General features: G+C 44.0%; 1 protein-coding gene across 1 annotated transcript; it reads right to left on the reverse strand.

The window, feature by feature from the left end:
* Nucleotides 1–1,640: 1,640 nt before the first annotated feature.
* On the reverse strand, nt 1,641–22,633 carry tmem19 (transmembrane protein 19). Its single transcript, XM_053344016.1, has 8 exons — nt 22,449–22,633; nt 12,854–13,001; nt 12,057–12,170; nt 9,677–9,814; nt 8,842–8,918; nt 7,475–7,652; nt 3,928–4,137; nt 1,641–2,316 (listed from the first exon to the last, which is right to left on the reverse strand). Exons 1-8 carry the CDS (start codon nt 22,449–22,451, stop codon nt 2,156–2,158), a joined length of 1,029 nt encoding a protein of 342 aa, XP_053199991.1. The 5' UTR covers nt 22,452–22,633; the 3' UTR covers nt 1,641–2,155.
* Between the last annotated feature and the right edge of the window lie 1,023 nt (nt 22,634–23,656).

Here is a 23,656-nt window from a genome sequence, read left to right on the forward strand (position 1 = left end):
TTTTTGCTTGTATTTGATGCTTTTATCATTTTTAATAGTTACATCAGATTTAATATTGCACATTTTATTGCTCTTTATATTACCCTCCTGTTGTCCTCGAGTCAAGGAAGGAAGGGAGGAAGAAGGAAGGAAAGGAGGAGGGAACAAAGGTAGGAGGGAGGGAGGAAACAAGGAAGGAGGGATGGAGGGAGGGAGAAAGGAAAAGAGGAAGGAAGGGAGGAAGAAGGAAGGAGGGAGGAAGGAAGGAAAGGAGGGAGGAAGGAAGGAAAGGAAAGGAGGAAGGAAGAAGGAAGGAACGAAGGAAGGCAGCAAGAGAAGGAAAGGAGGGAGGAAGAAGGAAGGAACAAAGGTAGGAGGGAGTAAGGAAGGAAAGAAAGAAGGGAGGAAGAAGGAAGGAAGGGAGGAGGAAGGAAGGAACATAGGTAGGAGGGAGTAAGGAAGGAAGGAAGGAAGGGAAGAAGGAAGGAATGGAGGAAAGAAGGAACACTCAAAACAGACGGGGTCAATTTGACCCGGGAGGACGACAGGAAGCTTAAATCCGGCATAATAGTTTTTAATATCTGACCTCTGATCTGTTTTCACTCAAACACCACAAACATTTTTTCCGAGTTTAAGAAGTGGTGTGTGCGTTCTCCACGTTTAGTCGTAACTTTGAGCTGAATAATGTCTGATTCTGAAACACTCAGCAGAAGAACATTTAACTACATCAGACAAACTGACACAGGATTACAAGATAAGTGCATATTTTGGCACGTTGAGCCTTCTTTATTTTATTATTATCATTATTATTATGGAAGAAAGGGAAGAAAGGAATAAAAAGGGAGTGAAGACAGGAAAGAAAGATGGAGTGAAGGAGGGAGAGGGAGGGAGGGAGGGAGGGAGGGAGAAAGGAAGGGAGGAAAGATGGGAGAAAGAAAGGAGGGAGGGAGAGAGAAAGGAAGGAAGGAAGGAAGGAAGGAAAGATGGAAGGGGGAAAGAAAGGAGGGAGGGAGGGAGGCAGGAAGGAAGGAAAACAAGACAGGAAGGAAAGATAGAAGGAAGGAGTGAAGGAGGGAAGGAAAGATGGAAGGGAGAAAGAAAGGAGGGAGGGAGGGAGAAAGGAAGGAAGGAAGGAAGGAAGGAAAGATAGAAGGAAGGAGTGAAGGAGGGAAGGAAAGATGGAAGGGAGAAAGAAAGGAGGGAGGGAGGGAGGGAGGGCAGGAGGGAGGGAGGGAGGAAAGATGGGAGAAAGAAAGGAGGGAGGGAGAGAGAAAGGAAGGAAGGAAGGAAGGAAGGAAGGAAGGAAGGAAGGAAAGATGGAAGGGGGAAAGAAAGGAGGGAGGGAGGGAGGCAGGAAGGAAGGAAAACAAGACAGGAAGGAAAGATAGAAGGAAGGAGTGAAGGAGGGAAGGAAAGATGGAAGGGAGAAAGAAAGGAGGGAGGGAGGGAGAAAGGAAGGAAGGAAGGAAGGAAGGAAAGAAGGAAAGATGGAAGGGAGAAAGAAAGGAAGGAAGGAAGGAAGGAAGGAAGGAAGGAAGGAAGGAAAGATGGAAGGGGGAAAGAAAGGAGGGAGGGAGGGAGGGAGGGAGGAAGGAAGGATGAAGGAGGGAAGGAAGGATGGAAGGGAGAAAGAAGAGAGGGAGCGAGAGAGGGAGAAAGGAAGGAAGGAAGGAGGGAAGGAAGAAAGGAAAGATGGAAGGGAGAAAGAAAGGAGGGAGGGAGGTAGGAAGGAAGGGAGAAAGGAAGGAGTGAAGGAAGGAAGGAAGACAGGATGGTAGGGAGAAAGAAAGAAAGGAGGGAGGGAGGAGCGAAGGTGGAAGGAAGGAAAAGAAGACATGAAGGAAGGAAGGAAGGAAGGAAGGAAGGAAGGAAGGGAAAGAAGACATGAAGGAAGGAAAAGAAGACTGGAAAGGAAAGATGGAAGGAAGGAAGGAAGAAAAAAAGGAGGAAGGAAGGAAAGGAAGGAAAAGAAGACAGGAATGAAAAAGGGCCGGATTGGACCCCTCAGCGGGCCGGTTCTGGCCCACGGGCCTCATGTTTGACCCCTCTGAGTCAGAGCAATGAAACACTCGTTTTCATCAGTCAGCATTTATTTTTTTTAAACTCTTCTTTTCTTTTCTTCCTTTTCTTCCTTTTCTTTCCTTTTCTTTCCTTTTCGTTTTAAATCATGATGATCTTATCGGGGCCACATTCCCCAGGCCAGACCCGGCAGGACGAGCGCCACGAGGACGGAGGAGAAAAGATTCACAGCGTTATTGTCCAGAATCGGTTTCCCACAAATCCTCCGAGTGGTGGCCGACTCGTAACTCACAACCTTACCGATGCTGGCGTCGAAGCCTGGAAGAGAGGAGGAAGAGAGGAGGAGTGGAGGAGGAGTGGAGGAGGAGAGAGGGAGAGAGGAAGAGAGGAGGAGGAGTGGAGGAGGAGAGAGGGAGAGAGGAAGAGTTGAGGAGGAGAGAGGGAGAGAGGAAGAAAGGAGAAGGAGTGGAGGAGGAAGAGAGGGAGAGAGGAATAGAGGAGGAGTGGAGGAGGAGAGAGGGAGAGAGGAAGAGAGGAAGAGTTGAGGAGGAGAGAGGGAGAGAGGAAGAGAGGAGGAGTGGAGGAGGAGAGAGGGAGAGAGGAGGAGGAGTGGAGGAGGAGAGAGGAAGAGTTGAGGAGGAGAGAGCGAGAGAGGAAGAGAGGAGGAGGAGTGGAGGAAGAAGAGAGGAGGAGAGGGAAAGAAAATGAGAGTGGGAGGAGAGGAGGAGACAGTAAGAGAGGAGGGAGGAAGAGACAGGAAGAGAGGGAGAGAGAGAGAAGGAACGGGGGAGTGGATGAGAGGAGGAAGAGAGGAAGAGAGGGAGGAGAGGAGGAGACAGTAAGAGAGGAGGGAGGAAGAGACAGGAAGAGAGGGAGAGAGAGAGGAGGAACCGATGAGAGGAGGAGTGGAGGAAGAAGAGAGAGAGGAGGAGTGGAGGAGAGACGGGAAGAGAGGAGGAAAGGAATAAAGGGAGGAGAGGAAGAGAGAGGAGAAGAGAGGAGGAACAGTAGAGTGGAGGAGAGACGGGAAGAGAGGAGGAGAGGAAGAAGAGAGAGAGGAGGAGTGGAGGAGAGACGGAAAGAGAGGAGGAGAGGAATAGAGGGAGGAGAGGAGGAGTGGAGGAGAGACGGAAAGAGAGGAGGAGAGGAAGAAGAGAGAGAGGAGGAGTGGAGGAGAGACGGAAAGAGAGGAGGAGAGGAATAGAGGGAGGAGAGGAGGAGTGGAGGAGAGACGGGAAGAGAGGAGGAGAAGAAGAGAGAGAGGAGGAGTGGAGGAGAGACGGAAAGAGAGGAGGAGAGGAATAGAGGGAGGAGAGGAGGAGTGGAGGAGAGACGGGAAGAGAGGAGGAGAGGAATAGAGGGAGGAGGAACGGAGGAGCGGATGAGAGGAGGAAGAGAGAGGAAGAGAGGAATAGAGGGAGGAAGAGAGAGGAAGAGAGGGAGAGAGAGAGGAGAGGAGGAGTGGAGGAGAGACGGGAAGAGAGGAGGAGAGGAATAGAGGGAGGAGGAACGGAGGAGTGGATGAGAGGAGGAAGAGAGAGGAAGAGAGGGAGAGAGAGGAAGAGAGGAGGAACGGAGGAGCGGAGGAGAGACAGGAAGAGAGAGGAGGAACGGAGGAGTGGAGAAGAGACGGAAAGAGAGGAGGAGAGGAATAGAGGGAGGAGAGGAAGAGAGAGGAGGAAGAGAGAGGAAGAGAGGGAGAGAGAGAGGAAGAGAGGAGGAACGGAGGAGCGGAGGAGAGACAGGAAGAGAGAGGAAGAGAGGGAGAGAGAGAGGAGGAACGGAGGAGTGGAGGAGAGACGGAAAGAGAGGAAGAGAGGAATAGAGGGAGGAGAGGAAGAGAGAGGAGGATTATAACTTTTATATTAAATAAATCTAATGGAAAACAATAGTTGTAAAGTCTCCATGTAATGTGAGTTTGTGTCCTACCTGAATACTGCAGGTGAGCTCCGAGGAAGGAGTCCAGCATGGACCCCAGCAGACCGGCTACGCCTCCGTAAACCATGATGGGCCACTGAGGGTCGGACAGGTGGAGGTCGCCCACCAGGAGGAGCTGCGTCACGAAGTAAACGCCACCCACCGCCAACCCGCCCAGGAAGCTGGCGGCCAATCCGACGGGAGTGACTCCTCCGTTTGTTCCTGGAGAGGTTAAAAAAAAACAAAAAACAGAGGACTTAAAAATGATTTAATGATGAGCATAAAGAAGCAGAGTTCAGGGGAAACATTTGAGGAAGAGAGGGATAGAGATGAAGAGAGGAAGGAAGAGAGATGAAGAGAGGAAGGAAGAGAGGGATAGAGATGAAGAGAGGAAGGAAGAGAAAGGAAGAGAGGGATAGAGATGAAGAGAGGAAGGAAGAGAAAGGAAGAGAGGAGGAGATGAAGAGAGGAGGAGAGGGAGAAAGGAGGAAGAGAGAGGAATAGGCAGGAAGAGAAAGAGAGGAGGAGAGGGAGAGAGATGAGGAGAGGAAGAGAGAGGAGGAGAGGGAGGGAGAGAGAGAGATGAGGAGGGGAGGAGAGAGAGAGAGGGAGAAAGGAGAGGAGGAAGAGAGAGGAGGAGGAGAGGAAGAGAGAGAGAGAAAGAGAGAGGAAGAGAGGAAGAGAGAGCGAGAGGAGGAGGAGAGGGAGAGAGAGAGAAGGAGAGGAGTAGAGGAAGAGAGGAGGAGAGGAAGAGAGGAGGAGAGGAAGAGAGAGGGAGAGAGAGGAAGAGAGAGGAGGAAAAGAAGAGAGGAGGAGAGGGAGAGAGGAGGAGAGGGAGAGAGAGGAGGAGAGGAAGAGAGGAGGAGAGGGAGAGAAAGGAGGAAAGGGAGAGAGGAGGGGAGAGAGAGGAGGAGAGGGAGAGAGGAAGAGAGAGAGAGAGGGAGAGAGGAAGAGAGGAGAAAGAAAGAGAGGAGGAGAGGAAGAGGGGAGGAGAGGAAGAGAGGAGGTGAGGAAGAGAGGAGGAGGGGAGAGAGAGGAGGAGAGGAAGAGAGGAGGAGAGGAAGAGAGGAGGAGGGGAGAGAGGGGAGGAGAGGAAGAGAGGAGGAGAGGAAGAGGGGAGGAGAGGAAGAGAGGAGGTGAGGAAGAGAGGAGGAGGGGAGAGAGAGGAGGAGAGGAAGAGAGGAGGAGAGGGAGAGAGAGGAGGAGAGGAAGAGAGAGGAGGCGAGGAAGAGAGAGGAGGAGAGGAAGAGAAGAGGAGAGGAAGAGAGGAGGAGAGGGAGAGAAAGGAGGAAAGGGAGAGAGGAGGGGAGAGAGAGGAGGAGAGGGAGAGAGGAAGAGAGAGAGAGGGAGAGAGAGGAGGAGAGGAAGAGAGAGAGGAGGAGAGGGAGAGGGAGAGAGGATGAGAAAAAAGAGAGGAAGAGAGAGAGAGGATGAGAGAGGAGGAGGAGAGGAAGAGAGGAAGAGAAACGAGGAGAGGGAGATAGAGGAGGAGAGGAAGAGAGGAGGTGAGGGAGAGAGAGGAGAAGAGGGAGAGAGAGGAGAAGAGGGAGAGAGAGGAGGAGAGGGAGAGAGGGAGAGAAACGAGGAGAGGGCGAGAGAGAGAGGAGGAGAGGAGGAGAGGAGGAGAGAGGAGGAGAGGAAGAGAAGAGGGCGAGAGAGAGGAGGAGAGGAAGAGAGGAGGAGAGGAAGAGAGGGAGAGAGGACTTAGTAATGGCGTAATGAGGAGTATAATGAATCAGTGTTCAGAGGAAACATTTCTAAGAAATCTTTCCAAGGTTTTTTTTTTTTTTCACGGTTTCCAATAAAGATTTGATCCTCCAGACGTTAGAGCCGTGGGCAGCGTGTCATTCTTCTAACGTAGCATTTAAACATGACTCTGGTGTGACATTAGCAGCTCTGGTTCTTAAAATAATACGCATTTTATTCTGAAAGGGTGTGATGAATGTTGAGCTGATTTCCTGTCTGTTATATTCTTATTATAGAGACCATAAGATCATGATATGAGAGTGATTGTGAATCTATTTTCACTGTAATAGAATCAAAATGTAAAGCAAACATGAACACATCACACATTTGTGGTTCAAATTATTAATTATAATTATAATAGAAATACAGGTTGGGTAAGAGTTAAAGAAGGGAGAGAGGATGAGAAAGAAAGAGAGGATGAGAGAGGAGGAGGAGAGGGAGAGAGACGAGGAGAGGGAGAGAGGATGAGAAAGAAGAGGAAGAGAGAGAGGATGAGAGAGGAGGAGAAGAGGAGGAGAGGGAGAGAGGATGAGAAAGAAAGAGAGGAAGAGAGAGAGAGGATGAGAGAGGAGGAGAAGAGGGAGAGAGGGGAAGAGAGGAAGAGAGAGAGGATGAGAGAGGAGGAGGAGAGGGAGAGAGGGAGAGAGACGAGGAGAGGGAGAGAGGAGGAGAAAGAAAGAGAGGGGGATGAGAGAGGAGGAGGAGAGGGAGAGAGGATGAGAAAGAAGAAGAAGAGAGAGAGGATGAGAGAGGAGGAGAAGAGGGAGAGGAGGAGAGGAAGAGAGGAGGAGAGAGGATGGAAGAGAGGAGGAGAGGAGGAGGGAGAGAGGATGAGAGAGGAGGAGGAGAGAGAGAGAGGAGAGAGGATGGAAGAGAGGGAGAGAGAGGGAGAGAGAGGAAGAGAGGAAGAGAGAGAGGATGAGAGAGGAGGAGGAGAGGGAGAGAGACGAGGAGAGGGAGAGAGGATGAGAAAGAAGAGGAAGAGAGAGAGGATGAGAGAGGAGGAGAAGAGGAGGAGAGGGAGAGAGGATGAGAAAGAAAGAGAGGAAGAGAGAGAGAGGATGAGTGAGGAGGAAGAGAGGAGGAGAGAGAGAGGATGAGAGAGGAGGAGAAGAGGGAGAGAGGGAGAGAGACGAGGAGAGAGAGAGAGGAAGAGAGAGGAGGAGAGAGAGAGAGGAAGAGAGAGGAGGAGAGAGGATGGAAGAGAGGGAGAGAGAGGAGGAGAGGAAGAGAGGAGGAGAAAGAAAGAGAGAAAGGACAGGGAGAGGAGGAGAGGGAGAGAAAGGAAGAGAGGAGGAGAGGAGGAGGGGAGAGAGGAGGAGAAAGAAAGAGAGGAGAAGGAGAGAGGATGAGAAAGAAAGAGAGGAAGAGAGAGAGAGGAGGAGAGAGGATGGAAGAGAGGGAGAGAGAGAGGAGGAGAGGAAGAGAGAGAGGATTAGAGAGGAGGAGGAGAGGGAGAGAGGGAGAGAGAGGAGGAGAGGGAGAGAGAGGATGAGAGAGGAGGAGGAGAGGGAGAGAGGGAGAGAGAGGAGGAGAGGGAGAGAGAGAGAAAGAAAGAGAGGAGGAGAGGGAGAGGGAGAGAGAGAGAAAGAAAGAGAGGAGGAGAGGGAGAGGGAGAGAGAGAGAAAGAAAGAGAGGAGGAGAGGGAGATCATACTTTCATTGTTTTGAGTCATTTTTAAAGAGAAATTGTCCAAATATCCAAATTTGAAGACGTCATCTCTGACTTCAGGAACCATTTTTAACCACTTTCAGACCAAACTAATCGATTAATTGAGCAAAAACAATCATGTCAGTGTCATGTGACGTCTCACCTGCCGGGACTTCCTTCCAGGTGGTGATGAGTCTGGGCTGTGATTGGCTGAGGACGGGCCCAACCTCGGACGCCCAGGTGTCTCCGGTGCTGCAGGCGAGCGCGCCCAGCAGAGAGAGACACATCCAGGAGGCGGAGTACTGCTTACCGAAATCAACGGGTATCTCACCTGGACCCACCTGCAGCGTTTACATCACAGGGGACAAGGGTTAGGGTTGTTAAAAAGATGGAGGGAAGGAAGGAAGGAAGGAAGGAAATAAAAAGAGAAGGAAGGAAAGAGACAAAAGGAAGGAGGGAAGAAAGGTAAGAAGGATAGACAGATGGAAGGAAGGACAGGTGGAAGAAAGGGAAGAAGGACAGATGGATGGGAGGAAGGAAGGAAGGCCAGATGGAGGGAAGGAAGGAAGAAAGGAAGGAAAGAGACAAAAGGAAGGAGGGAAGAAAGGTAAGAAGGACAGATAGAAGGAAGGAAGGACAGACGGAAAAAAAGGAGGAAGGAAGAATGGGAGGAAGAAAGGGAGGAAGGACAGATGGAGGGGAGGAAGGAAGGAAGGCCAGATGGAGGGAAGGAAGGAAGAAAGGGAGGAAGGACAGATGGAAGGAAGGAAGTACAGATGGAGGGAAGGAAGGAAGAAAGGGAGGAAGGACAGATGGAAGGAAGGAAGTACAGATGGAGGGGAGGAAGGACAGATGGAAGGAAGGAAGGAAGGAAGGACAGGTGGAAGAAAGGCCAGACAGAAGAAAGGGTGGAAGGAAGGAAGAAGAAAGGGTGGAAGAAAGGAAGAAGAGAAGGAAGGACAGATGAAAGGACAGAATGAACGAATGAAGAAAGGAAAAACGGATGGTAGGAAAGACGGAAGGAAGAAAGGGAGGAAGGACAGATGGAAGAAAGGAAAGACGGAAGAAAGGGAGGAAGGACAGATGGAGGGGAGGAAGGAAGGAAGGACAGGTGGGAGAAAGGCCAGACGGAAGAAAGGGTGGAAGGAAGGAAGGAAGAAGGAAGAGAAGGAAGAAAGGGAGGAAGGACAGATGGAAGAAAGGAAAGACGGAAGAAAGGCTGGAAGGAAGGAAGGAAGGAAGGAAGGAAGGAAGGAAGGAAGGAAGGAAGGAACGAACGAACGAACGAAGACAGGAAAAAAGGACGGTAGGATAGGCAGATGGAAGGAAAGAAGGATGAAAGGGAGGAAGGACAGATGGAAGGAAGGAAAGTGGGCCTGATTGTGCCCCTCAGAGGGCCGGTTCTGGCCCCGCGTGCCTCATGTTTGACCCCCCCCAGCCCCCCACCCCACTGATTTACATATTTACAGCAGATGACATCATAATTATAACTGACATCAAGCTTAATAATAAAAAGGAAGGAAGTTGAACCTCTATCATGTAAAGCAGGGCGAGCTCTGTGGGAACGCCTCCGTTACAGAAAACCTGGATCCAATTCCTCTGACCGCCTTAAAAAAAAAAAAAACACACAAAGACTTTACGTTAAAATATGACATTAGATAGATAGATAAATAGTAACTTTATTGATTTATTGATATTGATATATATCTATATATATATGTATATGTATGTATATGTACAGGAAAGTATATGGAGGAAAGAAGGAAGGAAGGAAGGGAGGAAAAGAGGGAGGGAGGAAGGAAAGAAGGAAATGAGGAAGGAACGAAGGAAGGGAGGAAAGGAGGAAAGAAGGAAGGAAGGAAGTGAGGAAAAGAGGGAGGGAGGAAGGAAAGAAGGAAATGAGGAAGGAACGAAGGAAGGGAGGAAAGAGGAAGGAAGGAATTGGGGAAAGAAGGAAATGAGGAAGGAACGAAGGAAGGGAGGAAAGGAGGAAAGAAGGAAGGAAGGAAAGAAGGAAGGAGAGGAAGGAAGGAGTGGAAAGAAGGAATGAGGGAGGAAGGAAGGAAGGAAGGGAGGAAAGGAGGAAAGAAGGAAGGAAGGAAAGAAGGAAGGAGAGGAAAGAAGGAATGAGGTAGGAAGGAAGGAAGGAAGGAGGGAAGGAGGAAAACAGGAAGGAAGTAAGGAGAGAAGGAAGGAAGTGAGGAACAGTCAAAAGAGATGGGGTCAAATTGACCCGGGAGCACAACAGGAGGGTTAAGATAAGGTGGAGTTGTACAGTTTGATGGCACGGGAGACAAATGAGTTTTTGAGTGTGTTAGTGTTGGTCGATGTTTAACGTAACAAACACGTAACGCCGCAAGCTCACCTTCTTTGTAATCGGGGTCTATTTTCTTCTTCTGCGCTCCTCCCCAGCGGGTCAGTTTGGAGGAGGTGAAGAAGAAAGTCAGCAGAGAGGTGAAGAAGCTGTAGTTGGCCATCGTCAGCACGAAGCCGACGAGGAGAGCTGGAAAAAAAAAAAAAAAAAGAAAAGATAAACACACACGGACAAGATGGAGAAGCTGCTTCAATACTGCACATCCACCATCAGGAGCTGCATTAGAGAATAAGGAAGGGAGGAAGGATAAAAGGAAGGAAGGAAGGACAGATGGAGGGAAGGAAGGAAGGAAGGAAGGAAGGAAGGACAGATGGAGGGAAGAAAGAAAGGAAGGAAGGAAGGAAGGACAGATGATGGAGTGAAGGAAGGAAGGACAGAAGGTAGGAAGGACAGATGGAGGGAAGGAAGGAAGGAAGGAAGGACAGATGATGGAGTGAAGGAAGGAAGGACAGATGATGGGAGGAAGGATAAAAGGAAGGTAGGAAGGACAGATGGAGGGAAGGAAGGAAGGACAGATGATGGAAAGAAGGGAGGAAGGAAGGTCAGATGATGGAAGGAAGGGAGGAAGGATAAAAGGAAGGTAGGAAGGACAGATGGAGGGAAGGAAGGAAGGACAGATGATGGGAGGAAGGATAAAAGGAAGGTAGGAAGGACAGATGGGGGAAGGAAGGAAGGAGGGAAGGAAGGACAGATGGAGGGAAGGAAGGAAGGACAGATGATGGGAGGAAGGATAAAAGGAAGGAAGGAAGGAAGGAAGGACAGATGATGGAAGGAAGGAACGATGAAAGTAAAAAAGGAAGGTAGGAAGGACAGATGGAGGGAATGATGGAAGGACAGAAGGAAGGAAGGACAGATGATGGAAGGAAGGGAGAAAGGACAGATGATGGAAGGAAGGGAGAAAGGACAGATGATGGAAGGAAGGGAGAAAGGACAGATGGAAGGGAGGGAGGGAGGACAGAAGGAAGGAAGGACAGAAGGAAGGAAGGACAGATGATGGAGTGAAGGAAGGAAGGACAGATGATGGGAGGAAGGATAAAAGGAAGGTAGGAAGGACAGATGGAGGGAAGGAAGGAAGGAAGGAAGGAAGGAAGGAAGGAAGGAAGGACAGATGATGGAGTGAAGGAAGGAAGGACAGATGATGGGAGGAAGGATAAAAGGAAGGTAGGAAGGACAGATGGAGGGAATGATGGAAGGACAGAAGGAAGGAAGGACAGATGATGGAAGGAAGGGAGGAAGGACAGATGATGGAAGGAAGGGAGAAAGGACAGATGATGGAAGGAAGGAAGGAAGGACAGATGGAAGGAAGGAAGGGAGGGAGGGAAGAAAGAAAGGAAGGAAGGAAGGAAGGAAGGACAGATGATGGAGTGAAGGAAGGAAGGACAGATGATGGGAGGAAGGATAAAAGGAAGGTAGGAAGGACAGATGGAGGGAAGGAAGGAAGGAAGGAAGGAAGGAAGGAAGGACAGATGATGGAGTGAAGGAAGGAAGGACAGATGATGGGAGGAAGGATAAAAGGAAGGTAGGAAGGACAGATGGAGGGAAGGAAGGAAGGACAGATGATGGAAAGAAGGGAGGAAGGAAGGTCAGATGATGGAAGGAAGGGAGGAAGGATAAAAGGAAGGTAGGAAGGACAGATGGAGGGAAGGAAGGAAGGACAGATGATGGGAGGAAGGATAAAAGGAAGGTAGGAAGGACAGATGGGGGGAAGGAAGGAAGGAGGGAAGGAAGGACAGATGGAGGGAAGGAAGGAAGGACAGATGATGGGAGGAAGGATAAAAGGAAGGAAGGAAGGAAGGAAGGACAGATGATGGAAGGAAGGAACGAAGAAAGTAAAAAAGGAAGGTAGGAAGGACAGATGGAGGGAATGATGGAAGGACAGAAGGAAGGAAGGACAGATGATGGAAGGAAGGGAGGAAGGACAGATGATGGAAGGAAGGGAGAAAGGACAGATGATGGAAGGAAGGAAGGAAGGACAGATGGAAGGGAGGGAGGGAGGACAGAAGGAAGGAAGGACAGAAGGAAGGAAGGACAGATGGAAGGAAGGAAGGAAGGAAGGAAGGAAGGGAGGGAGGAAGGACAGAAGGAAGGAAGGACAGATGGAAGGAAGGAAGGAAATAAGAAGGGAAGGAAGGAAAGGACAGAAGGAACGAAGGACAGATGGAAGGAAGGAAGGAAATAAGAAGGGAAGGAAGGAAAGGACAGAAGGAAGGGAGAGAGGAAGGAAGGAAAGACAGACGGAAGGGAGAGAGGAAGGACAGACGGAAGGGAGAGAGGAAGGACAGAAGGAAGGAAGGGAGGAAGGACAGAAGGAAGGGAGGGAGGAAGGACAGAAGGAAGGAATAATAGTAAAGAAGAGTAACGTGTCGCTCACCTCCCAGAGCTCCTGAGTTATCGAGGCTGCGTCTCTTCAGCGCTCTGACCGTCACCACCAGAGGAACCAAGATGGAGAACAACCATCGCCATGGCGACACAGGCTGCAGTGTGCCTGTGAACACACACACACAGACACACAGACACACAGACACACACAGGCACACACACACACACACATTAATCATTGAGTGCTATTTTACATCTTCAGAATAAGAAAGAAAAGAAGGAAGGAAAGAAGGAAAGTTAGAAAGAAAGAAAGACAGAAAGAAGGAAAGAAAGAAAGAGAGAAAGAAGGAAAGAAAGAAAGAAAGAAGGAAAGAAAGGAAGAAAGAAGGTAGGAAAGGAAGGAAGAAAGACGGAAGGAAAGAAAGAAAGAAGGAAAGGAAGAAAGAAGGTAGGAAAGAAGGAAAGAAAGAAAGAATGAAAGAAAGAAGGAAGGAAAGAAGGAAAGGAAGAAGGAAAGAAAGGAAGAAGGAAGGAACGAAAGGAAGAAAGAAGGAAGGAAAGGAAGAAAGAAGGTAGGAAAGAAGGAAAGAAAGAAAGAAGGAAGGAAAGAAGGAAAGGAAGAAGGAAGGAAAGAAAGAATGAAAGAAAGAAGGAAAGGAAGAAGGAAAGAAAGAATGAAAGAAAGAAGGAAAGGAAGAAGGAATGAAAGGAAAAGAGAAAGAAAGAAGGAAGGAATAATTATCATCATCATCATCATCATCATCATCATCATCATCATCATCATCATCATCATCGTCATCATCATCATCATCATCATCATCATCATCGTCAGGGTTGGGTGCAGCGTACCTGAGTAGGTGCTGATGACGAGGGACAGCACCCAGAAGAAGAGCGACAGAGCCAAAGTGGCACACAGCACGATCATATCGGTCATCATCTTCACGTACTCCTTCATCGGCACGTCGTTCTCAGAGTCCATGATGACAGACGGAGCGAGCTGCGGGACACGAGACATGATGAAGACAACATATGAAAGGAAGAAAGAAGGAAAGAAAGACAGAAAGAAGAAAAGAAGAGAGAAAGAAAGACAGACGGAGCGAGCTGCGGGACACGAGACATGATGAAGACAACATATGAAAGGAAGAAAGAAGGAAAGAAAGCAAGAAAGAAGAAGAAAGGGAAGAAAGAAAGAAGGAAAGAAAGAAGAAAAGAAAGGAAGAGAGAAAGAAGGAAAGAAAGAAAGAAAAAGAAAGAAAGAAGAAAAGAAAGGAAGAGAGCAAGAAGGAAAGAAAGGAAGAAAAAGAAAGATAGAAGGAAAGAAAGCAAGAAAGACAGAAAGAAGAAAGGAAGAGAGAAAGAAAGAAACAAAGAAAGATAAAAGGAAAGAAAGAAACAAAGAAAGATAAAAGGAAAGAAAGGAAGACAGAAAGAAGAAAAGAAGAGAGAAAGAAAGAAAGAAAGAAAGAAAGGGAAAGAAAGAAGGAAAGAAAGAAGAAAAGAAAGGAAGAGAGAAAGAAGGAAAGAAAGAAAGAAAAAGAAAGAAAGAAGAAAAGAAAGGAAGAGAGCAAGAAGGAAAGAAAGGAAGAAAAAGAAAGATAGAAGGAAAGAAAGCAAGAAAGACAGAAAGAAGAAAAGAAAGGAAGAGAGAAAGAAAGACAGAAAGAAAGACAGAAAGAAGAAAGGAAAGAAAGGAAGAAAAAGAAAGATAGAAGGAAAGAAAGCAAGAAAGACAGAAAGAAGAAAAGAAAGGAAGAGAGAAAGAAAGAAACAAAGAAAGATAAAAGGAAAGAAAGAAACAAAGAAAGATAAAAGGAAAGAAAGGAAGACAGAAAGAAGAAAGGAAGAGAGAAAGAAAGAAGGAAAGAAAGAAAGAGAGAAAGAAAGAAACAAAGAAAGATAAAAGGAAAGAAAGAAACAAAGAAAGATAAAAGGAAAGAAACAAACAAAGAAAGATAAAAGGAAAGAAAGAAACAAAGAAAGATAAAAGGAAAGAAACAAACAAAGAAAGATAAAAGGAAAGAAACAAACAAAGAAAGATAAAAGGAAAGAAAGGAAGACAGAAAGAAGAAAAGAAGAGAGAAAGAAAAAAAGAAAGACAGACGGAGCGAGACATGATGGAGACAACATATGGAGTTCTTATTTCATATATTGGGTCATGATTAGAGCGGAGAAACTGTCCAACTTCTCACTTGATTTCTAACCTCAGTAAACGTTTTCAAAATGTGTTTATGGTCTCAATCGCTAGTTTAAAGCCTTCTTCAATGCAGTATGATGTTCATTTGGGACATTTTGGCCTCCCTGATTTTATATGTGACGATAAAGCAGGGTATGCATTAGGGCGTGGCTACGTCCTGATTGACAGGTTGATTGACCAATGTCCTCGAGATCCAGCCCTTGCAACCAATCGCAGCCTCCCCGCTCCGCCGTTGGTCCCGCCCATACGTCCGTCCATGGCTCCACCTCACGCCCATATAAGTAGAATCCGTGTTTTTATTTTTCCCAGCATGCACCTGAAATTTTCAAGATGGCGCTGCCTAGATTCGATACTATTGGCTTCCGAGCAGCAGTCCACAAACCAATGGGTGACGTCACGGATGTTACGTCCATTTCTTTTATACAGTCTGTGAGTACAACAAATGAAGTCGTAAAGTAACAAAAGACAGAAACCTTTCAAAGACTACTGATATCATCTGCTGACCCCCTACTGGGTCAAAAAGGTCAAAAGATGGTCAGTTTTGCTTCTGATGTCTTATCTAGTTTAACAAAAGGCCTGAGGCTTAGGCTGCGTTCACATTGCAAGCCAAATTCTTAGCCCATCTAGATTGGAACCAGACGGCTCTTATGAAGTCTGAACAGTCATAAATCACATCAAATCTGATTTTTAAAAAACCAGATTGAAACTAACTTTGAAATCTCATTTGGACCGATGTGTCTGAGTCTGAACAGCTCCAAACACTCAGATCAGATTTGACTGTCCGTGACAGACATAAACACCCTCCAAGCCCCCAGAGCCAGGCTCCGCACCATGGGTGATCGGGCCCTTTCCTCTGCAGCCCCGAGGCTGTGGAACGCCCTCGCTGACTACCTGAGGGCCCCACAGACTGCAGATGTGTTTAAAAGAGACCTAAAAACTTATCTTTTATATGTTCTCTTTTAACCTTTTCTTTTTATTTTCTGCTCTGTAGCACTTTGAGATTGCTGAAATGTAAAGTGCAATACAAATTAAATGTATTATTATTATTATTATTATTATTATTATTATTATAACCTGTGTCAGCTGCAGCCTAGTAGGCCAGCCAAATCTTCTGAATCAACTGTAGCTTCAGATCTCTTCATTTGTTGGTCTCTTTTATCCTGACCCTTCCCAAGGATTTCATTACGCTCCTGCTGCAGAGCATCTTTCATGTTATGAACACTGTTCAATATTGTTTTAGGGCGGTTGTGGATCATGTGACCTGTGTGACAAACTTTTTGACTAGTGGTATTCCACCCCCAAGGCATTCCTCACACTCATTATCCCAGTCAGCTGGCCCCACAGGTTTGGGAGGTTTTATGAGTTACTTCAACAATGCTATCTGAGATCTTTCAAATCAGCCAATGTTTCGCCCTCCTGGATGAAACTCTCCTATATGATCACATAAAGGTGTCATAATCACTTAATCTCATCAATAAAAGCCCTAAGTGTCATCTGTGCAATTTTATCATGTGCATCATCTAGACACAAGTATATACTCCCTCATAACACTTTTATAAACTTACTCATACCTTCTTATTACACTTAGTCATACCTTCTTATTATACTTGCTCATACCTTCTTATTAAACTTACTCATACCTTCTTATTAAACTTACTCATACCTTCTTATTATACTTGCTCATACCTTCTTATTAAACTTACTCATACCTTCTTATTAAACTTACTCATACCTTCTTATTACACTTGCTCATACCTTCTTATTAAACTTAGTCATACCTTCTTATTAAACTTGCTCATACCTTCTTATTACACTTGCTCATACCTTCTTATTAAACTTAGTCATACCTTCTTATTAAACTTACTCGTACCTTCTTATTAAACTGGCTCATACCTTCTTATTAAACTTACTCATACCTTCTTATTAAACTTAGTCATACCTTCTTATTAAACTTACTCGTACCTTCTTATTAAACTGGCTCATACCTTCTTATTAAACTTACTCATACCTTCTTATTAAACTTGCTCATACCTTCTTATTAAACTTACTCATACCTTCTTATTACACTTAGTCATACCTTCTTATTAAACTTGCTCATACCTTCTTATTAAACTTGCTCATACTTTCTTATTAAACTTACTCATACCTTCTTATTAAACTTAGTCATACCTTCTTATTAAACTTACTCATACCTTCTTATTAAACTTAGTCATACCTTCTTATTAAACTTACTCATACCTTCTTATTAAACTTACTCATACCTTCTTATTAAACTTGCTCATACCTTCTTATTAAACTTACTCATACCTTCTTATTACACTTAGTCATACCTTCTTATTAAACTTACTCATACCTTCTTATTAAACTTACTCATACCTTCTTATTAAACTTACTCATACCTTCTTATTACACTTACTCATACCTTCTTATTAAACTTACTCATACCTTCTTATTAAACTTAGTCATACCTTCTTATTAAACTTACTCATACCTTCTTATTAAACTTACTCATACCTTCTTATTAAACTTGCTCATACCTTCTTATTAAACTTGCTCATACCTTCTTATTAAACTTGCTCATACCTTCTTATTACACTTACTCATACCTTCTTATTAAACTTACTCATACCTTCTTATTAAACTTAGTCATACCTTCTTATTAAACTTAGTCATACCTTCTTATTACACTTACTCATACCTTCTTATTAAACTTACTCATACCTTCTTATTACACTTGCTCATACCTTCTTATTAAACTTAGTCATACCTTCTTATTAAACTTACTCATACCTTCTTATTACACTTAGTCATACCTTCTTATTAAACTGGCTCATACCTTCTTATTAAACTTACTCATACCTTCTTATTAAACTTGCTCATACCTTCTTATTAAACTTAGTCATACCTTCTTATTAAACTTACTCATACCTTCTTATTAAACTTAGTCATACCTTCTTATTAAACTTACTCATACCTTCTTATTACACTTACTCATACCTTCTTATTAAACTTGCTCATACCTTCTTATTAAACTTGCTCATACCTTCTTATTACACTTACTCATACCTTCTTATTAAACTTACTCATACCTTCTTATTAAACTTAGTCATACCTTCTTATTAAACTTACTCATACCTTCTTATTAAACTTAGTCATACCTTCTTATTAAACTTGCTCATACTTTCTTATTAAACTTACTCATACCTTCTTATTAAACTTACTCATACCTTCTTATTACACTTACTCATACCTTCTTATTAAACTTACTCATACCTTCTTATTAAACTTACTCTTCCACTTTCTCTATCGTCTGTTTCTTTCTCCCTCAGCTTCAACCTTTCAAGTTGCTTTGACCACTTACTATTACCCTTCTTATAAACATGCATGTCAGCATTCTTAATGTTATCTTCCAGCCTTTCTCCCATCTTATATCTCAAAGTTTGGAGTGAGGCATGATGACTTCTCCCACTTTGAGGAAACCCCAAATTTATAAGCCACTTAGGCAAAACCTGCATGGCTGTGCCGCCATATTTTCCATATATAACTTTTACTGGGCCCTGAACTTATTCTGACGACCATTACTAGCACCCATGGCAGACCTCTCACAGTCAACTATATTAATTTCCCAACAATAATAATCTTGCAATGTCACCAACGTGATTCATTGTGCTTCTCTCTCCTATCCTTCCTCCCTCTCCTCTTTACCCCAACCGGTCGAGGCAGATAGCCGCCTACTCTGAGTCTGGTTCTGCCTGAGGGTTCTTCCTGTCAACAGGGAGTTTTTTCTCTCCATTGTGTCTCACGTGGGAATGTTGAGTCTCTTTAAAGTTAAAACCTGAAGAGTTCGGTTTAGAACCTGCTCTATGTGTAAAGTGCCTTGAGATAACTTTGTTGTGATTTGGCGCTATACAAATAAAGATTGATTGATAAAGATGAATGAAGATTGGTTGTTCTTTCAACAAAACAGTTTTTTGTACAACTAATAAGAATAACAGGAAACCAAAGTAAAATTAAAATTAAACAAGAAATCTTGAAAATGTTTTTTTTCACTCAGAATGATTTTAAGTTCCCAAACTCATATAATTTAGACATTGTAATGAAACAGGCAAAAAATATCCACTTAAAGTTAACCAAAACTTGTAATGTGAACCCTGTAATTTTCTACTTCACACATACAACAAAATGTTCCAGAAACCCAGGACGTTTCTGCTCTTCCCACCAAAGACTGATCAGTGGAGTTAGTACTTCCTAGGACAGCAAAAAAAAAAAAAAAAAAAAAAAATCATAAAAAGACAATAAGGAAAATCATACGCAACTGGTTTTCAACATAGTTTGTCTCAAGAACAAAAAACAACCAGCTGTGGTCTGACTCTTGTCAACACAGAACTTACACATAAAACACCTAACAATCAGAATGATCAGTACACACACACACACACACACACACACACACACACACATATGTAAGACAAGAGGGGGGCGTCTATGCCAACAAAAATTTTTTTTAAAAAGAAGAAACTTTAAACATATCGTTTTTGTATTTTATGCAAGAGGAACATTATCAATATCTTCTCCACAGTCGCCATGTTTGGTTTTGAGTTTGTTGTTGTCATAACCTTTTGACTCTGTGCTGCCCCCTGGTGGATGTATTGACTCAGTGCTGCCCCCTGGTGGATGTATTGACTCAGTGCTGCCCCCTGGTGGATGTATTGACTCTGTGCTGCCCCCTGGTGGATGTATTGACTCTGTGCTGCCCCCTGGTGGATGTATTGACTCTGTGCTGCCCCCTGGTGGATGTATTGACTCTGTGCTGCCCCCTGGTGGATGTATTGACTCTGTGCTGCCCCCTGGTGGATGTATTGGTTAACATCCATGCCAACGTAAAGGACGCATGGAAGTTTGTGAGCAGTGACGGTAACATGGTTTGAAACGGACGTATACATTTTCCTACGTCCGTTGAGCATAAATGGGCCTTAAGGGGAAACCACATCCATGTGTCAATCAATGCATGTGACGCAATACGTGCAGCTGAAGCAAATATAAACATAAACTAAACATATTTTGGCTCCTACACTAATATTGTTGTAGGCTACAACAAAGAGACAGCAGAAAGTTCACAATCACTCTGATCTTCCCATGGTTGGATCTTATCAAGCACACACTGCCTTTGAATAACTCACTTCAGCCAGGTGGTTTGTACGACAGCTAGGCATGGGATGATAACCGTGTTCAAGGTATACCGCGATTTGAAAAAGCCACGATAACCGTGACCGCCAAATTTTCTGTCATACCGTTCCTAAGGTATGAGTTTTTTGTCTGGTCAAAGACAGGAAGTGCTGGTCAAAGACAGGAAGTGCTGGTCAGAAATCCCTCAGGTGGAGCAGCTGTAGAGTACCACGACCCCTCACAATGCCATTACAGATTCAGGTTAAATTAACATATCTGTCTTTATTTTTCTTCCTTTTAGGAACATTTTAGAGCTGGAATTGAAATACCGCCATACCGTGAAACCGTGATATTTTTGCTTATGGTTATCATACCGCCAGAATCTCATACCGGCCCATGCCTAACGACAGCACTTAAAGTAACAAAAGACAGAAACCTTTCAAAGACTACTGATATCATGTGCTGACCCCCCCCCCAAAAGATGGTCAGTTTTGCTTTTTAACAGAACAAAAGGCCTGAGGCTTAGGTGTTGACAGTTGTTACAGCCCACCTGACACAATGAGTCCCTCACACTCAACTTCATTCCCTGTTTGGTAACATAATACAAGCAAAAGGTGCCGTAGTGATCAGTGGGAGTGTTCGTGACTAATTAAAAGATTAAATCCACTGCAGACATTTCAGCCCTCTCTGCTGAATATAAACACCACGTTTCATTCAGCTGGGATGAATGGAGGATGAATGGAGGATGAATGGAGGATGAATGGAGGATGAATGGTTGAAACCCTGCAGGCTTTCTGATGGTGAAACAAGTGTGTGCTTTGTCTCAGTCCTTTTCTTTAAACAACGTTATAAAGCAGCTGAAGTAACTTCACACTGACCTCATTTTCTTTCCATCATTTCTTGTTTGACGATTGAGCTCCTTCTTTATGTTTAGCACAAAAAGCTTTGGACCCCCACATTTCCCCTTGTGGCTACAATCATAATTATAATAATGACATTTATTAGTAGTAGTAATTGCATTGTATATACTATTTACACTATGAACATTTACACTAGAGCCAGACTGATGTATCGCTCAATATAAGTCAATCACAGATGTATCGTTATCAGCGAATACGTTGTCTGATAATTGTCATAAGGGCCGTATTTTAATCTTAATTCATGTTTAATATATACATGCTTTTTTTGTCGTTGTATGTGTTTTATTATTTATAGGAATTTATAATGATTAAATTCAGTGCACTGATGTAATTTTATACAATAAAGTTTATGATTAAGCTGTAAAATATCAGTCAGCCTCCAAGTGTTTGATGACAACATTGCAAAAAAAAAAGTGAGTTTTATGTAAATATTCTCTATGTATAAGATTATTGGCCGATATATTAATATTATTCCCTAATATCAGTATCGGCATCGGCCTTAAAAATGCAGTATGTGTCACTGATTTGCACATTTCTGATCAGTATTTTGTACATTTTCATTCTCTGCAATTAAAATTTTAAACTTCTTATAGCAGCTTCTTCTCACGTAAGAGTATAGTTTACAGATTTTGACATCTCTTATTCATATTATTTAGCATTACTTAAGTTTTATGTATATTTTTGGACTGTTTGTGCACCACAAAAAAATCACGTTAACGTCCTTTTACATGAAACTCTACTTGTGCATGTGCAGCTTAATGTGTTCATCTTAAATATCATAGTTTAAATAATGTGGGATTTAGTTGCATCTTGGAGTGAAAAGTCCATTACACAATATTGTTTAACAGGCTACACTTGAGCAATACATTATTTTGATTATCCTTCCTTCCCTCCTTCCTTCCTTCCCTCCTTCTTCTTCATGAGCTCTAAAAGAGGGTTCTTTCCTTCCCTCCTTCCTTCCTTCCTTCCTTCCTTCTTCTTCATGAGCTCTAAAAGAGGGTTCTTTCCTTTCCTCCTTCCTTCCCTCCTCCCTTCCTTCCTTCCTTCCTTCCTTCCCTCCTTCCTTCCTCCCTTCTTCTTCATGAGCTCTAAAAGAGGGTTCTTTCCTTCCCTCCTCCCTTCCTTCCTTCCTTCCTTCCTTCCTTCCTTCTTCCATCCCCCTTCCTTCCTTCTTCTTCATGAGCTGTAAAAGAGGGTTTTTTGTCTTCCTGTAATCATCCCTGCTGTTCATCCCACTTTCTCAGAAACTTCTAAGAACATGTTTTCATACTTTAAAAAAGAAAAGTGGAATAGACAAACTGATTTTCATGCTTGTTTTATACAGCTATTTATCATCGGTTCCTGCTGCTTTCCTTCCTTCCCTACTTCCGTCCTTCCCTCCTTCCTTCCATCCTTCCTTCCTTCCTTCCTTCTTTCTGTCATTCCATCCTTCCTTCTATCATTCTATCATTCCGTCCCCCCTTCCTTCCTTCCTTCCTTCCTTCTTCCCTCCCTTCCTTGTCATTCCGCCCCCCCTTCCTTCCTTCTTTCCTTCCTTTCTTCCTTCCTTCCTTCCTTCTATCATTCTATCATTCCGCCCCCCCTTCCTTCCTTCTTTCCTTCCTTCCTTCCTTTTCCTTCCTTCCTTCCTTCCTTCTATCATTCTATCATTCCGTCCCCCCTTCCTTCCTTCATACCTTCCTTCCTTTCTTTTCCTTCTTTCCTTCCTTCCTTCCTTGCTTCTCTCATTCCTTCCTTTCTCTTTCCCCCCTCCCTCCCTCCTTCCACCTTTCCTTCATCTCTTCCTTCTTTGCTTCTTGAGCAATACATTATTTTGATTGTGAATATTCCTGCACTTAGAAGAGACATCAAACGCATCACGATCAGCTGATTAGCACGTCTGCTACAACGTCTCGTTTTAAGTCTCTGAAGCACATATTTAACTCTCTTATTAAGCTTAAATATGACGTAATAACATGTTTTAAGGTATATTAAAGGTGAAATATGAGCATGTGTGACTATGAGCTGCACACAGTCGAGAAATAAACAGGTGAAAAGTAAAAGGCAGTAATAGAAATGGTGAAATGGTGACAGTGAAGGTAAAATAAACCCGTTTAAAAGCATTAATATCTAACTTATATATGTGTAGCTTCGACTTTTATTTATAGCTTTTAAGTGAACTCACCATTTATCTGTGGAGCCATCGCGACTTCTAACTCTAATGATTTCAGCAAAATAACAATAATAATGATAATAATAATGTGTCTCCTTCTCTTTCTTCTTCTTCTTCTCCTTCTTCTTCTTCTTCTTCTTCTTCTTCAGACGACTGTGCAGCTTTTTTTCTGCTAACCAGCCACTAACTAATAAAATAATATATATATATATATATATATTTTTTTTTTTTTGTTTGTAGGTTTTTAGAGGTTCAGTGTGCGAGAGGAAAGAAGTGCCGGAAGTAAAGGCAGCACGGAGGCATTTCATTCACGGACACGCTTCCCTAAACAAGCTGATCTTCTTAAAGGGACAGTAACCAAATAAAATAAAGGATTAATAAAATTCAAATAAAATACACACACAAATACAGAGAGAGAGACACACACATACACATATATACATATATACACGTATACACATATACACACACACACACACACACACACACACATATTGAGAGAGAGAGAGACACACACACATACACATATTGAGACACACACACACACACACACACACACACACACACACACACACACACACATTGAGAGAGAGAGAGACACACACACACACACACACATATTGAGACACACACACATACAAATATTGAGAGACAGAGACACTCACACACACACACAAACACACACACATATTGAAAGAGAGAGACACACACAGACACACACACACATACACATATTGAGAGACAGAGACACTCACACACACACACACACAAACACACACACATATTGAGAGAGAGAGACACACACACACACACACACACATATTGAGAGAGACACACACACACACATATTGAGAGAGAGAGACACACACATACACACATATTGAGACACACACACACACACACACATATTGAGAGAGAGACACACACACACACACACACACATATTGAGACACACATACACATATTGAGAGAGAGAGACACACACACACACACACACACACACACACACATATTGAGACACACACACACACACGCACACACAAACACACATATTGAGACACACACACATATTGAGAGAGAGAGACACACACACACACACACACACACACACACACACATATTGAGACACACACACACATATTGAGAGACACACACACACACACACACACACACACACACATATTGAGACACACACACACATATTGAGAGAGAGACACACA

Source organism: Scomber japonicus, chromosome 23 (genome assembly GCF_027409825.1).
Source record: "Scomber japonicus isolate fScoJap1 chromosome 23, fScoJap1.pri, whole genome shotgun sequence".
In the NCBI taxonomy this organism is placed as follows: domain Eukaryota; kingdom Metazoa; phylum Chordata; class Actinopteri; order Scombriformes; family Scombridae; genus Scomber; species Scomber japonicus.

Excerpts from the sequence above, each read along its gene's own strand:
- tmem19 (XM_053344016.1), bottom strand. Across the intron at positions 12,171-12,853 it reads CGTCATCAGCACCTACTCAG|GCACACTGCAGCCTGTGTCG; the intron begins GTACGCTGCACC and ends GTGTGTTCACAG. Across the intron at positions 4,138-7,474 it reads CTGGAAGGAAGTCCCGGCAG|GAACAAACGGAGGAGTCACT; the intron begins GTGAGACGTCAC and ends TAACCTCTCCAG.